This window comes from Salvelinus alpinus, chromosome 19, assembly GCF_045679555.1.
Source record: "Salvelinus alpinus chromosome 19, SLU_Salpinus.1, whole genome shotgun sequence".
Taxonomy (NCBI): Eukaryota; Metazoa; Chordata; class Actinopteri; order Salmoniformes; family Salmonidae; genus Salvelinus; species Salvelinus alpinus.
Window position 1 is genome coordinate 30,845,395 of NC_092104.1, and position 17,107 is coordinate 30,862,501.

The 17,107-nt window shown below is 41.4% G+C and overlaps 1 protein-coding gene across 2 annotated transcripts in view; it reads left to right on the forward strand.

The window, feature by feature from the left end:
- Nucleotides 1-4,249: 4,249 nt before the first annotated feature.
- Nucleotides 4,250-17,107, forward strand: part of LOC139545322 (LIM domain kinase 2-like) — a 33,302-nt gene continuing 20,444 nt past the window's right edge. Inside the window, exons 1-2 of one of the 2 annotated variants that reach the window (XM_071352957.1) lie at nt 4,250-4,477; nt 7,073-7,169. In XM_071352957.1, coding sequence (XP_071209058.1) covers nt 4,462-4,477; nt 7,073-7,169 — 113 coding nt within the window. In that variant the 5' untranslated portion in view covers nt 4,250-4,461. The remainder of the gene's footprint in view (nt 4,478-7,072; nt 7,170-17,107) is intronic. The other variant, XM_071352960.1, reaches the window with a different exon arrangement.

The following is a 17,107-nucleotide window of genomic DNA, read 5'->3' on the forward strand; positions in this document are numbered from 1 at the left end:
GCGAATGTGATGTCCGATGTAGCCCCGCCCCTCATCCAACGTCTCTGTCTTATTGGCGCTGTGTTACGTGTTATAATACCCCCTAGGACTAACTCAACTGTCCTTTGTAAATTCTTTAAGTATACTTGTATTCACATTTTGTATCGATTTATTATTGTAATACAAATAAATTAAATGAAATAAAATAGAAAACATTTTCAGTGGAAGAGAAAGCAGATGCACACTTCATTACAATCCATGACTCAAATCATTTCCCCTGTATGAAGACATATGATCAGATGTACCTTCCAAACACTGTTCGAATAGGCCTACTGAAAAAGCTAGAATCTTTAACTGAAACAATAACAAAGACACAACCCGCCTCCGTTTTCATGGGCCTTGAGAACGCTCAAATTCATAGATGCAAGGACTGACCCTCCATGATATCAAAATTATAGTTTTAACCATGTTTTGAGGCTGTACAGTGTTTGTTGTCCCCACGATGAAATCGGGGAGGGGCCTGTGAATCTTTCTCCATCCATAAGTACTTTAGTTACACGCGATATCTCAGACAGCACTGGCCCGATTTTGACGAAACATGGGTGAATGCTGCGTCTTGCCATAGAGATCCGGCATTTAAAAAAATTCACTGATTGGCCCAAGGCGGGAGCTGTAGTAATTCACAGAAATGTGTTAGTCGCATGCAATATCTCAATTAATCTCAATTGGCCCAAGGGGAGCGCTGCATCATTCGTGGGGAATGACATTTTTAACCTTTATTTAACTAGGCAAGTCTGTTAAGAACAAATTCTTATTTACAATGGCAGTCTACCAGGGAACAGTGAGTTAACTGCCTTGTTCAGGGGCAGAACAACAGATTTTTACCTTGTCAGCTCAGGGATTCGATCCAGCAACCTTTCGGTTACTGGCCCAACTCTCTAACCACCTGCCGCCCCAAAATGTTTACATTTATTGCCTTGTTTACAAGCATATATTTTGGGTTCTGATGGATACAAGCAAATATAGAGATTTACACTGTAATCAAAACGTCACGCCAGCGTGAGCCTACACGAAACACAGCCCATATTTGAAGTGTTTCTAAAATCCCCTATGGGAAAAATGAATGGTGGAAAAATGATTGGATCCATTTCCCTGTTTGACTGCTAGGTTTTATGGGTTTTATTCATGTATTTTTTACACTGGTGGGGGAGTGCCAAGACTGAGGCAGGGTGGCATCAACACAGCGCCCCCGGTCAGTCATCTAGTGTATATATAAATCATTGGTTCAATATAATGACATATAAACGCAGCAATTTTTTTTTACTTCCTCTCACTGTCAACTGCGTTTATTTTCAGCAAACTAAACATGTGTAAATATTTGTATGAACATAAGATTCAACAACTTAGACATAAACTGAACAAGTTCCACAGACATGTGACTAACATAAATGGAATAATGTGTCCCTGAACAAAGGGGGGGGGGTCAAAATTAAAAGTAACAGTCAGTATCTGGTGTGGCCAACAGCTGCATTAAGTACAGCAGTGCATCTCCTCCTCATGGACTGCACCAGATTTGCCTGTTTTTGCTGTGAGATTTTACCCCACTCTTCCACCAAGGCACCTGCAAGTTCCCGGACATTTCTGGGGGGAATGGCCCTAGCCCTCACCCTCCGATCCAACAGGTCCCAGATGTGCTCAATGGGATTGAGATCCGGGCTCTTCGCTGACCATGGCAGAACACTGACATTCCTGTCTTGCAGGAAATCACGCACAGAACGAGCAGTATGGCTGGTGGCATTGTCATGCCAGAATGAGCCTGCAGGAAGGGTACCACATGAGGGAGGAGTATGGCTTCCCTGTAACGCACAGCATTGAGATTGCCTGCAATGACAAAAAGCTCAGTCCGATGATGCTGTGACACACCGCCCCAGACCATGACGGACCCTCCACCTCCAAATCAATCCCGCTCCAGAGTGCAGGCCTCGGTGTAATGCTCATTCCTTCGACGATAAACGCAAATCCGACCATCACCCCTGGTGAGACAAAACCACGACTCGTCAGTGAAGAGCACTTTTTGCCCGTCCTGTCTGGTCCAGCGACGGTGGGTTTGTGTCCATAGGCGACGTTGTTGCCGGTGATGTCTGGTGAGGACCTGCCTTACAACAGGCCTACTACAAGCCCTCAGTCCAGCCTCTCTCAGCCTATTGCGGACAGTCTGAGCACTGATGGAGGATTCCTGGTGTAACTTAGACAGTTGTTGTTGCCATCCTGTACCTGTCCCGCAGGTGTGATGTTCGGATGTACCGATCCTGTGCAGGTGTTGTTACACGTGGTCTGCCACTGGGAGGACGATCAGCTGTCCTCCCTGTCTCCCTGTAGTGCTGTCTTAGGCATCTCACAGTATGGACATTGCAATTTATTGCCCTGGCCACAGCTGCAGTCCTCATGCCTCCTTGCAGCATGCCTAAGGCACGTTCACGGAGATGAGCAGGGACCCTGGGCATCTTTCTTTTGGTGTTTTTCAGAGTCAGTAGAAAGGCCTCTTTAGTGTCCTAAGTTTTCATAACTGTGACCTTAATTGCCTACCGTCTGTACGGTCTTAACGACCGTTCCATAGGTGTAAGTTCATTAATTGTTTATGGTTCATTGAACAAGCATGGGAAACAGTGTTTAAACCCTTTACAATGAAGATCTGTGAAATTATTTGGATTTTTACAAATGATCTTTGAAAGACAGGGTCCTGAAAAAGGGACATTTCTTTTTTTGCTGTGTTTATAAACCCTGGATTGCTGATGCAAGGTATTGGCCATTGAGAGACTATGAAGCCACCCGTCTATTGGCACTCCATAGTAGGAGCAATCCTCCATGGGAATGAATGGAATTCTACTGTATTTCAATTATATGTTTCAAGGACAAAATTACATGTATTTAAATATGTTTTTGTTGTAGTGGGGACAGTAACACTAGTACTCAATAAAAAAACGACTTGAATGATTTTTTAAAAATATGTTTTTATTTTTATGTTTAGCTCGCATAATTTAAAAGTATGCATTAAGGTATTGTAATAGAGTAAATGTGTCAAATGAACGTAGACCTTAATATATGCATTTCTATACCTTCCAAAATATTTTTACAATCGAGGAGATGGCTGCGTGGTGCCTTCAATACAACGCCCCCTGTCTGTCATCCAGGGTTTATACACATAATTGGTTCACTCCCATGACGAGGCTGAACACTAAACTAAGCCAGTATAGTAATGCAGTCTGGTGGTTGTTTGGGAAGTTGACATAATACTGTAGCAAGGTGGTCATTCCATTTGTGAAAATGTAACAAGAATGTCCATCAAGCAGGACAGGGCGATAAGACCTCAGACACTTAAGTAAGGTTAAGTAACCACAAGAGTCGTCAACATACTATAGATTAGATAGGCACAATACCTTAGGTAAAGCATTACAAATTAAGTCATTAGGCCACTGCACCTATGCAGTTTGCCTGGAAAACCGACGTTGATTTCCATTGCATTTTACGTCAGGCAGAAATTAGCGTTTGAATCAGGAGTTCCTCTCACGACTTCTACAGGCCAGAATGTTGAATAACATTGTCCGTGTGGTTGGTCGTTTGGCAATAGGAATGTGAGACGATATCCACAGGAAAGTATAATTACATCAACTTTTCAAAACGCTGGTAGTGCGTTCAGATTTCTACCACTTGAAGCATGCGCACAAGATAAAAAATATATGCATGCATACTTGCCGAGTTCGTGCACAAGTTTATATGGTTCTGTGCATGTTTCAGGTGATATAAATCTGAATGCACTAACAGCGATTTGAAAAGTTGATGTGGACCAACCGCACAGGCAACTATGGGTTCCCTTAGAAGTTTCCTTCTTCCCAGCTGCTCGATTTGGAGTTACAGGGTAGCTTATTCAGTTTGATGGTTGCAACAATTTTGGTTGACTAGTGTCAAAGTCGTGTTTTATCTTCAGGTATAAGTATCCACTCGCCGCACAGACATACTTGGGGAACAGTAGGCTATCCTGCGTGTAGGACTCAGTCATAACAAGCTGGCATTACAGATGCTCAGGGAATGTCATAATATAAGTTATTCATATATGAAAATGGTTCAACAAAAATAATAACGTGAAATCTTTTTGGCAGTAGATGGTGCTATAGTTTCAGTGTAGTGGATATTTGCCTTTTCGGCTCCAATTTGCTCCTGTTCCAGGTGTTGCTGCTGCCGAGCCCTTCCGGTCTCCGTACAGGAATTTCAACTGCATGACGTCATCCTGCCAACAAAGTAGGCTATTCCAAAACTGAAAGGCGATATTTTCCCTCATAAGAAAATGTACCCGGGATTTAAACTACTATTTCTATATACGATTCTTGTATTCGTAGAATAAATAACCCTGAATGTAACACACACTGGATCACTGTGAGAACTTTCTGGGGAAAAAAGAACAAATATCGACGACACAACAATTAGATGGAGGAGCTGGAAGGTGAGCAGTCTAAACTTCTCTCCCAGTTGATAGTTACGCTTACATGTGGATAACAATGTTGACTTTTTTTATTTATACATACAATCTATTGTTTGGGGAAAGGGAAGCCCAAGCTAAATCGAGTAGGGGGATGCACGATCTTCGAGACTTGATACATTTGCGAGCTGATATTGTTTGTCAAATGAGAACTCGCTACAATGCATCTGATCATCATAACATGCATAGTTACTTTGTAACAACGTCAATGATTCTGCCATTAAGTTCGGGCCGATGTGTAAAATAATGTTACTTGAATTTAGCAGCTTGGATCCATTCATTTCAAAACTCAATATTTATTGCATAGTAGTCTTGTGAATGCAGGCTTGTTTGAGAACAAATGAAAGAGCTCAACGAAAGAGATCTAACTGGAATCTTTAATTGCTACATATATTTTTAGACTTATACAGTGTCATTCAAGTTTGGACACACCTACTCATTCCAGGGTTGTTATTTTTTACTGTTTTCCACAATGGAGAATAATAGTGAAGACTTCAAAACTATGAAATAACACACATGGAATCATTTAGTAACCAAAAAAGTGTTAAACAAATCAAAATATATTTTATATTTGAGATTCTTCAAAGGAGCCACCTTTTGCCTTGATGACAGCTTTGCACACTCTTGGCATTCTCTCAACCAGCTTCACCTGGAATGATTTTCCAACAGTCCTGAAGGAGTTCCCACATATGCTGAGCACTTGTTGGCTGCTTCTCCTTCACTCTGCCTTCCGACTCATCCCAAACCATCTCAATTTTGTTGAGGTCATGGGGTTGTGGAGGCAAGGTCATCTGATGCAGCACTCATCACTCTCCTTCTTGGTCAAATAGCCCGTACACAGCCTGGAGGTGTGTTGGGTCATTGTCCTGTTAAAAAACAAATGATAGTCCCACTAAGTCCAAACCAGATGGGATGGCGTATCGCTGCAGAATGCTGTGGATGCCATGTTGGTTAAGTGTGCCTTGAATTTTTTTTTAAATCACAGTGTCAGCAGCAAAGCACCCCCACACCATAACACCACCTTCTCCATGCTTTACGGTGGGAAATACACATGCAGAGATCATCCGTTCACCAACATGGCATCTCACAAAGACACGGCGGTTGGAACCAAAAATCTCCAATTTGGACTCCAGACCAAAGGACAAATTTCGACTGGTCTAATGTCCATTGCTTGTGTTTCTTGGCCCAAGCAAGTCTCTACTTATTGGTGTCCTTTTTAGTAGTGGTTTCTTTGCAGCAATTCGACCATGAAGGCCTGATTCATACAGTCTCCTCTGAACAGTTGATGTTGAGATGTGTCTGTTACATGAACTCTGTGAAGCATTTATTTGGGCTGCAATTTCTGAGGCTGGTAACTCTAATGAACTTATCCTCTGCAGCAGAGGTAACTCTGGGTCTTCCTTTCCTGTGGCGGTCCTCATGAGAGCCAGTTTCATCATAGCGCTTTTTAAATTTAAATAGATTTTTTATTTGACCTTTATTTAACTAATCAAGTCAGTTAAGAACAAATTCTTATTTACAATGATGGCCTACCGGGGAACAGTGGGTTAACTGCCTTGTTCAGGGGCAGAATGACAGATTTTTACCTTGTCAGCTCGGGAATTCAATCCAGCAACCTTTCGGTTCAATGCTCTAACCACAATGCTACCGGCCGCACTGAACCTGATGGTTTTTGCGACTGTACTTGAAGAAACGTTCAAAGTTTTTGAAATTTCCGTATTGACTGACCTTCATGTCTTAAAGTAATGATGGACTGTCGTTTCTCTTTGCTTATTTAAGCTGTTCTTGCCATAATATGGACTTGTTTTTTTACCAAATAAAGTATTCCTGTATTCCACCCCTACCTGTTCACAACACAACTGTTTGGCTGAAACACATTAAGAAAGAAAGAAATTCCACAAATTAATTTTTAACAAGGCACACCTGTTAATTGAAATGCATTCCAGGTGACTACCTCATGAAGCTGGTTGAGAGAATGCCAAGAGTATGCAAAGCTGTCATCAAGGCAAAGGGTGGCTATTTGAAGAATCTCAAGTAGAAAATATATTTTGATTAGTATAACACTTTTCTTTGGTTACTACATGATTCCATATGTGTTATTTCAAAGAGTTTATGTTTTCACTATTATTATACAATGTAGAAAATAGTAAAAACATTTTTTAAACCTTGAATGATTAGGAGTCCAAACTTTTGATTGGTGTGTGTGTATATATAAATAACAGAAGAATGATGCTCAGGCTTGTCTAAACGTTTTCCTTTTTACTGGAGAATAATTTATAGCCTGAACATTATAATGTAAACAACCTGTGTCAGCCTATGTTCTACAAAAACATTATCCCTATAATCATTGACTGACTGTATTTGCAATTACTCAAAATTGATTGTTATTATAGGTCAGGGAATTTCCATATATTCTTATTTTCTTAAAAAATGTGTCTATGCATACAGATTACAAGTCACACCTTTGTTCAGTCAATAAAATATATGCAGAAATGCATTGTTACTTTTATGAATGGATAGAGTATGCTTTTCCTGTAGTGACATAATTGAACCCTACAGGTACAGATGGATGCCACTGTGAGGGTTGCGGGGGAACAATTCAAGACACATTCAATGTGAAGGTTCTTCAAGGAACTTGGCACAATGCCTGTTTTCAGTAAGTCATACTTTTAAATGTAGATTTCAGTTACATTCACTGTTTAATGTTTTTTTAAATAATTTTTTGTAGGACTTACTGTCTGTGCAGTAGACACGTGAGCTTGGTTTCCTTATGACATGGAATAAGCAGCAATGAAATTAATAGAGACAATATATTCTGTTGGTTAAAATGCAGTTTTTGACTATTTCAGGTATTCTTTGTGGTCAAATGCTGTATGCACATGCTTACAAATTGACATGTGGGTAGTCCTGGAGAGTTCTACCTGTGGAATGTTTTAGCATCATTGTGGGCAGGAATGTTTCTGTTTTAGTGTTCGGACCATTCTACAGTGAGGCAGAACTCTTGTACAGTGCATTCCTGTACACATCCCAGTGGCAGATACCACCATTCTACAGTGAGGCAGAACTCTTGTACAGTGCATTCCTGTACACATCCCAGTGGCAGATACCACCATTCTACAGTGAGGCAGAACTCTTGTACAGTGCATTCCTGTACACATCCCAGTGGCAGATACCACCATTCTACAGTGAGGCAGAACTCTTGTACAGTGCATTCCTGTACACATCCCAGTGGCAGATACCACCATTCTACAGTGAGGCAGAACTCTTGTACAGTGCATTCCTGTACACATCCCAGTGGCAGATTCACCATTCTACAGTGAGGCAGAACTCTTGTACAGTGCATTCCTGTACACATCCCAGTGGCAGATACCACCATTCTACAGTGAGGCAGAACTCTTGTACAGTGCATTCCTGTACACATCCCAGTGGCAGATACCACCATTCTACAGTGAGGCAGAACTCTTGTACAGTGCATTCCTGTACACATCCCAGTGGCAGATACCACCATTCTACAGTGAGGCAGAACTCTTGTACAGTGCATTCCTGTACACATCCCAGTGGCAGATTCACCATTCTACAGTGAGGCAGAACTCTTGTACAGTGCATTCCTGTACACATCCCAGTGGCAGATACCACCATTCTACAGTGAGGCAGAACTCTTGTACAGTGCATTCCTGTACACATCCCAGTGGCAGATACCACCATTCTACAGTGAGGCAGAACTCTTGTACAGTGCATTCCTGTACACATCCCAGTGGCAGATACCACCATTCTACAGTGAGGCAGAACTCTTGTACAGTGCATTCCTGTACACATCCCAGTGGCAGATACCACCATTCTACTTTTTAACCATTGTTGTTAGTACAACAAGTTAACAACTTAGAGGTGGTAGATGATTGTCGTCCTTTTGCCTTTTAAAGGGGAAAATGTTAAACGTGTATGAGGCAACACTCACACATGAATTTGGGTGGGTCACCGGGACACAATGTGAGGAGGATCCCACCACATCTCTGGCCTTGAGGACTTTGGCCCTGGCAGATTCTCTTGTCCGGTGGCTTAATCATTGTCTGGATGGAGACTGACATTAACTATCTGGCATTCCCAGGTTACTGGCCCCCATTGAGAAACCTCTGGACTTAAGCTGAACACTGAGGGCAGTACAATAGGACATACAGTGCATTCGGAAAGGATTTAGACCCCTTAACTTTTTCCACATTTTGTTACGTTACAGCCTTATTGTAAAATGTATTTAAATTATTTTTTTCCCTCATCATTCTACACACAATATCCATAATGACAAAGCGAAAACTGGTTTTTTAGAGGTTTTTGCAAATGTATTCAAATTAAAAACAGAAATACCTTATTTACATAAGTATTCAGACCTTTTGCTATGAGACTCGAAATTGAGCTCAGGTGCATCATGTTTCCATTGATCAAACTTGAGATGTTTCTACAACTTGGAGTCCACCTGTGGTATATTCAATTGATTGGACATGATTTGGAAAGGCACACACCTGTCTATATAAGGTCCCACAGTTGACAGTGCATGTCAGAGCAAAAACCAAGCCATGAGGTTCGAAGGAATTGTCCGTAGAGCTCTGAGATAGGATTGTGTCAAGGCACAGATCTGGGGAAGGGTACCAAAACATTTCTGCAGCATTGAAGGTCCCCAAAAACACAGTGGCCTCCATCATTCTTAAATGGAAGAAGTTTGGAACCACCAATACTATTCCTACAGCTGGCCGATCGGCCAAACTGAGCAATCGGGGGAGAAGGGCCTTGGTCAGGGAGGTGACCAAGAACCTGATGGTCACTCTGACAGAGCTCCAGAGTTCCTGTGGAGATGGGAAATCCTTCCAGAAGGACAACCATCTCTGCAGCACTCCACCTATCAGGCCTTTATGGTAGAGTGGCCAGACGGAAACCACTCCTCAGTAAAAGGCACATGACTGCCAGCTTGGAGTTTTCCAAAAGGCACCTAAATAACTCTGACCATGAGAAACAAGATTCTCTGATCTGATGAAACCAAGATTTAACTTGTTGGTCTGAATGCCAAGCGTCATGTCTGTAGGAAACCTGGCGCCATCCCTACGGTGAAGCGTGGTGGTGGCAGCATCATGCTGAGGGGATGTTTTTCAGCGGCAGAGACTGGAAGACTAGTCCGTATCGAGGGAAAGATGAACGGCTCAAAGTACAGAGATACTTGATGAAAATCTGTTCCAGAGTGCTCAGGACCTCAGACTTGGGCAAAGGTTCACCTTCCAACAGGACAACGACCCTAAGTACACAGCCAAGACAACGCAGGAGTGGTTTCGGGACAAGTCTCTGAATGTCCTTGAGTTGGACAGCCAAACCGCAGACTTGAACCCGATTGAACATCTCTGGAGAGACCTGAAAATAGCTGTGCAGTGACACTGCCCATCCAACATGACAGAGCTTGAGAGGATCTGCAGAGAAGAATGGGAGAAACTCCCCAAATACAAGTGTGCATGCTTGTAGCGTCATACTCAAGGCTGTAATCGCTGCAAGGATGCTTCAACAAAGTACTGAGTAAAGGATATGAATACTTGCAGTACCAGGCAAAAGTTTGTACACACCTACTCATTCAAGGCTTTTTATTTATTTTTACTATTTTCTACGTTGTAGAATAATGGTGAAGAAATCAAAACTATGAAATAACATGTGGAATCCTGTAGTAACCAAAAAAGTGTTAAACAAATCAAAATATATTTTAGATTCTCCAAAGTAGCCAGCTTTTTTTTGCCTTGATGACAGCTTTGCACACTCTTGGATTCTCTCAACCAGCTTCACTTGGAATGCTTTTCCAAAAGTCTTGAAGGAGTTCCCACATGCTGAGTATTTGTTGGCTTCTTTTCCTTCATTCTGCAGTCCAACTCATCCCAAACCATCTCAATTGGGTTGAGGTCGGGTGATTGTGGAGGCCAGGTCATCTGATGCAGCACTCATCACTCTCCTTCTTGGTCAAATAGCCCTTACATAGCCTGGAGGTGTGTTTTGGGTCATTGTCCTGTTGAAAAACAAATTACAGTCCCAAAAACAGTTCTATGTTTTGTTTCATCAGACCAGAGTACATTTTCCAAAAAGTACAATATTTGTCCCCATGTGCAGTTGTAAACCGTAGTTTGGCTTTTTTATGGTGGTTTTGGAGCAGTGGCTTCTTCCTTGCTGAGCGGCCTATCAGGTTATGTCGATATAGGACTCGGTTTACTGTGGATATAGATACTTTTGTACCTGTTTCCTCCAGCATTTTCACAACAACAGTCCTTTGCTGTTGTTCTGGGATTGATTTGCACTTTTCGCAGCAAAGTACGTTAAAAACTTCTTCTTAATAGGGGGCGCTATTTTCACTTTGGGAAAAAATTGTGCCCAAATTAAACAGCCTTGTACTCTGTTCTAGATCATATGATATGCATATTATTATTACTATTGGATAGAAAACACTCTGACGTTTCTAAAACTGTTTGAATTATATCTGTGAGTAAAACAGAACTCATTTGGCAGGCAAACTTCCAAAAAGGAAGTGAAAATTCTGAAATGGGTCTCTGTGAAGGGCTTCGCCTATTCAATTGCCTTGTATTTATGGATATGTATGCACTTCATACGCCTTCCACTAGATGTCAACAGGCAGTAGAACGTTGAATGAGGTGTCTAGCCTGATGTGGGACCGAATAAGAGCTTTTGGAGTGACAGGTCAGCCATATTGGCAGTATTTTGCTGCACACCTGGGTGCACCATATCGTTGTCTGCAATGCCTTAGGTAGACACGAAGAAATGCTCCGTCTGGGACGTTATTGGATACATACGAGAAAAACATCCTAAAGATGGATTCTCAACTGAGTTTGACCAGTTTATTCGACTTTTATTATGACTTTTTGAATTTTTTGTTCCATGCGTCAAACTTTCATGGACACGTGAGCTCCACTATGCTAGCCAAAGTTGCTAATTCGACAGAAGAAATGGACATTCTAAAACAAAACAACGATTTATTGTGGAACTAGGACTCCTTGCACTGCATTCTGATGAAAGATCATCAAAGGTAAGGGAATATTTATGCTGTTATTTCGTATTTTTGTGGACTCTTTGGACTCCAACATGGCGGAGAATGGCTGAGCGCTGTCTCAGATTATTGTATGCTGTGCTTTTTACTAAAGTTATTTTTTTTAATCTAACACAGCGGTTGCATTAAGAACCAGTGTATCTTTAATTATATGTCCAACATGTATTTTTCAGCAAAGTTTATGATGAGTTTTTCTGTTAGATTACGTGACTCTCTAAAATTTCTCCGGACAATTTGGAGCATTTTTGCGCCATGTTCACAATGTAAAACCAGGATTTGTAACTATAAATATGCACATTTTCGAACAAAACATAAATGTATTGTATAACATGATGTTATAAGACTGTCATATGATGAAGTTGTTCAAAGGTTAGTGATTATTTTTATCTCTATTTGTGGGTTTTGTGAAAGCTATCTTTGCTGTGAAAACATGGCTGTGTTTTTTTGGATATGGTGGTGAGCTAACATAAATATATGTTGTGTTTTCGCTGTAAAACATTTAAAAAATCTGACATTTTGGCTGGATTCACAAGATGTTTATCTTTCATTTGCTGTATTGGACTTGTGATTTCATGATATTTATATGCTATTATTTACTTGTGGCACTATGCTAGGCTATGCTAGTCAGTGTTTCTGATGAGGAGGATCCCGGATCCGGGAGGGTGATTCGGTAGAGGTTTTAATCTCTAGGAGACAGAACGCATCTCCTTCCTGAGCGGTATGATGGCTGCGTGGTCCCATGGTGTTTATACTTGCGTACTATTGTTTGTACAGATGAACGTGGTACCTTCAGGTGTTTGGAAATTGCACCCAAGGATGAACCCGACTTGTGGAGGTCTACATGGGGAAATCTTTTGATTTTTCCATGATGTCAAGCAATGAGGCACTGAGTTTGATGGTAGGCCTTGAAATACATCCACAGGTACACCTCCGATTGACTCAAATGATGTCAATTAGCCTATCAGAAGCTTCTGAAGCCATGACATAATTTTCGGGAATTTTCCAAGCTGTTTAAATGCACAGTCTACTTAGTATGTGTAAACGTCTGACCCACTGGAATTGTGATACAGTGATTATATGTGAAATAATCTGTCTGTAAAGATTTGTTGGAAAACTTACTTGTGTCATGCACAAAGTAGATGTCCTAACTGACTTGCCAGAACTATAGTTTGTTAACAAGAAATTTGTGGAGTGGTTGAAAAATGAGTTTTAATGACTCCAACCTAAGTGTCTGTAAACTTCCGACTTCAACTGTACCCCTGGGTCTTCTTTTCCTGTTACGGTCCTCATGAGAGCCATTTTCGTAATCACGCTTGATGGTTTTGGTGACTGCACTTGAAGAAACTTTCAAAGTTCTTGAAATTTTCCAGATTGACTGACCTTCATGTCTTAAAGTAATGATGGACTGTTGTTTCTCTTTGCATATTTGAGCTGTTCTTGGCATAATATGGACTTGGTCTTTTACCAAATAGGACTATCTTCTGTATACCACCCCTACCTAGTCACAACACAACACAACTGAAAAGCCTATTCCCCCTCAGGAAACTAAAAAGATTTGGCATGGGTCCTGAGATCCTCAAAAGGTTCTACAGCTGCAAAATCGAGAGCGTCCTGACTGGTTGCATCACTGCCTGGTACGGCAATTGCTCGGCCTCTGACCGCAAGGCACTACAGAGGGTAGTGCGTACGGCCCAGTACATCACTGGGGCTTAGCTGCCTGCCATCCAGGACCTCTACACCAGGCGGTGTCAGAGGAAGGCCCTAAAAATTGTCAATGACCCCAGCCACCCCAGTCATAGACTGTTCTCTCTACTACCGCATGGCAAGCGGTACCTGAGTGCCAAGTCTAGGACAAAAAGGCTTCTCAACAGTTTTTACCCCCAAGCCATAAGACTCCTGAACAGGTAATCAAATGGCTACCCGGACTATTTGCATTGTGTGCCCCCCAACCCCTCTTTTTACGCTGCTGCTACTCTCTGTTTATCATATATGCATAGTCACTTTAACTATACATTCATGTACATACTACCTCAATTGGGCCGATCAACCAGTGCTCCTGCACATTGGCTAACCGGACTATCTGGATTGTGTCCCGCCACCCACCAACCACTCTTTTATGCTACTGCTACTCTCTGTTCATCATATATGCATTGCCACTTTAACCATATCTACATGTACATACTACCTCATTCAGCCTGACTAACCGGTGTTTGTATGTAGCCTCGCTACTTTTTATAGCCTCGTTACTGTATATAGCCTGTCCTTTTACTGTTGTTTTATTTCTTTACTTACCTATTGTTCACCTAATACCTTTTTTGCACTGTTGGTTAGTAAGCATTTCACTGTAAGGTCTACTACACCTGTTGTATTCGGCGCATGTGACAAATAAACTTTGATTTGATTGGCTCAAACGCATTAAGAAGGAAAGAAATCCCAGAAATGTACTTTTAACAAGGCTGACCTGTTAATTGAAAGGCATTCCAGGTGACTACCTCATGAAGCTGGTTGAGAGAATACCAAGGTGTGCAAAGTTGTCATCAAGGCAAAGGGTGGCTACTTTGAAGAATCTGAAATATTAAATATTTGTATTTGTTTAGCACTTTTTTGGTTACTACATGATTCCATATGTGTTATTTAAAAGTGTTGTCATCACTATTATTCTACAATGTAGAGAATAGTAAAAATAACCAAAAACCCTTGACTGGTACTGTATGTAAATGGTGCGGCAGGTAGCCTAGTGGTTAGAGCATTGGGCCAGTAACCAAAAGGTTGCTAGATTGAATCCCCAAGCTGACAAGCTAAAAATCTGTTGTTCTGCCCCTGAACAAGGCAGTTAATCCACTGTTCCTAGGCCGTCATTGTAAATAAAAATGTGTTTAAACTGACTTGCCTAGTTTAAAAAAAGTGATATTTCAGTTTTGTATTTTTTATACATTTGAAAATATTTCTAAATGGTTTTTGCTTTTTCATTGTGGGGTATTGTGTGTAGATTGATGGGGAGGGGGGACAACTATTTAATCCATTTTAGAATAAGGCTGTAATGTAACAATGTGGAAAAAGTCAAGGAGTCTGAATACTTTGTCGGCACTGTATGTGGTCAATTCCACGTTAACAGAGTGACACTGAGACTCAGATTTTTCATATCTATGTCACACAAAAACCAATGATTGCAAAGGTCAACAAAACAAACAGCTCTATGCACAAGGACTACTTTTAACAATTTACACTGAATATTTTACAAAAACACATTTACTTGAAAAACAGTGCAGATGCAAAGTTTGTAAACAGAATACCTGTTTGTGCCGTCATTTTTTCAGAACTTTGCATCTGCACTGTGGAATTGTCCATGTACAGACGCTCAAACAAACATTTAGCTCCTCTAAAGCTCTGTTTGTGAAATGCAATCACTCAGGTTTTACTTTACCTGAAGATAATTTATGGATTTGACGATGGGGCTTCAGATAGACAATCCAAGAATGGACAGGTCATGGTCTAGAAGATGACAATGCGCTCCACAGGGCTTTTGTGAGAGGGGAAGCTGGGATTGAGGGCAGAGTCACGGCAGCTTTGTTAATATAATGAGGAGAGGGAGTGTGTTTCTGACACTCACTGTGCCCATCCAGCACACAAGGTTACGTAACACGAATGAAAGAGTAGAACTAATGACTAGTTGAATAGAACTGATTAGAGTATAGCTGTTTTTCTTGAGCTCTGAATTGCCCCTGAATATAATAAATGAATGAAGTCTAAGATTACCTGAATTGTGCATCCTAGTATGAGGTATTTCCGATTATGTCTCCCTAGAGTAGAAGGGACTTGCCATTTGTGAGTGTTCCTTATTTTTTCATCTGAAATTTGCCCAAGCACTCAAATGTCTAGCAAAGCTTTTTAGCAGCACAATGTTCTTACATAACCCAGTATTTGGGTCTCTTTCTGTATTTCTATAATTTACTCTTTTATAGCTCCACTGCACCTAGTGTCAGTTCAAAAGCCAAGTCCTTGATGCAGTTGCGCAACTTTCTCTCTCTAGCTCCTTCTTTCTCTCTCTTTCTAGCTCCTTCTTTCTCTCTTGCCCCCCCCCGCCACCCCCAAATCACCTCACACATTTTCTGTGAAATTAACTCTTCAGATGGAGCATCTGCTTTGGAAAAAACCTCCAATCCAGACTACCATACTGACGCTAAACCAAGTGGGCTGGAGTTCAACAGTCAGAACCCCTGGCCCAAAATCTTCCTTTTCCTCAAATGTTAGCTTCTTTTCTGGTAACTTCATTCATTTTGTCATTGTAATACAGAATTATTCCCACTCCATGTGGGACATTGTCAAACTCTAAAGCAACGACAGTAGTTTCCTTTTCCATGTTACCCCCCGCTCTGTTCTATTGTGCACACAGAGCTCTGCACCTCCTCCAAGTTGTACAGCATTGTTAAAGGCTGACGTTATCCTTGTTCCAGTAAAGCTGACATTGTGAGGCAAACGTAAAGGTAAAGACTGGACAGTGTGTTTGTTGTGTGCCTGCATTCCTAGACAGCGATTCAGAGTCGTGGGCCCGCAGCGCCAGACACTGCACAAAGTCCTTTGTTTTTGCCATGGAAAACTGGATCCTGGCTTGTCCCGAAGGATTGTGCTTTATGAGTCAATGTTATTCCTGTAAAAGAAGTGAAGCCTTCTGGCTCAAGTCATACTGACAATCTTATCCCCTCATTAATTGTCTGTGTGGTCCAATTATGTAACCTTGATGTGTTTGATTAGAACTGTAACTATCTGTTCACATTGGTTGCCTTCTGGGTAGTCTTAAAGGGAGTCCTACGGCATCTTGAACTAGTGTTTGTGTTGTTTCCATTCCCACAACACTGCTTCCCTATAGGCTTAATGCTTAGTGTCAGTTTCCAGCATTTTAGAATACATTTCAGTATGAATTCTCTATGGAACCTCCTTGCAATAGAATTAGAGGAGTGGTTTTCTCTCCCTCTCAGAAACTAGTAGTGTAACATGGGAGCACAACAGAGTCACCCTGAGATAAGGGTCCGTGCTATCCGGAATCCTTGGGACTTCCTCCCTACCCCATTGAAGTTGAAATGTAAAATGATAGGGGTTCGGGGGGAGGGGGGGGGGGGGTTATGCAAATCCAAACAAACTTGGAGTCACTGGATGACATGGTATATGGTCCTTCCGCTACGACTCGGGAAACCAATCAGTTTTTAGGCAACAGATGAAATAAGTACTGATGAACTTAAGTGTTCATAAAGTGCATGGGGATGAGCTTGATGATCCTTTACAATAAATATCAAGAGTCTTATTCTGATGCTATGATGATCGATGCTTGACTGCTATTTGACAAATACAAATATTCTCACTCTTATCCAAAATCATCTCATCATGTAGACTAGCCTACCCACACAACCTACCTGCACTATCTGCAAGCTGTTGGCTAGAGCGCATGTCCCACGACCAGAGTGGGCACATTTGAGCTATTTAAGGCAACCGTTTTCATTAGAAAAATTTTGGTAGAGTTG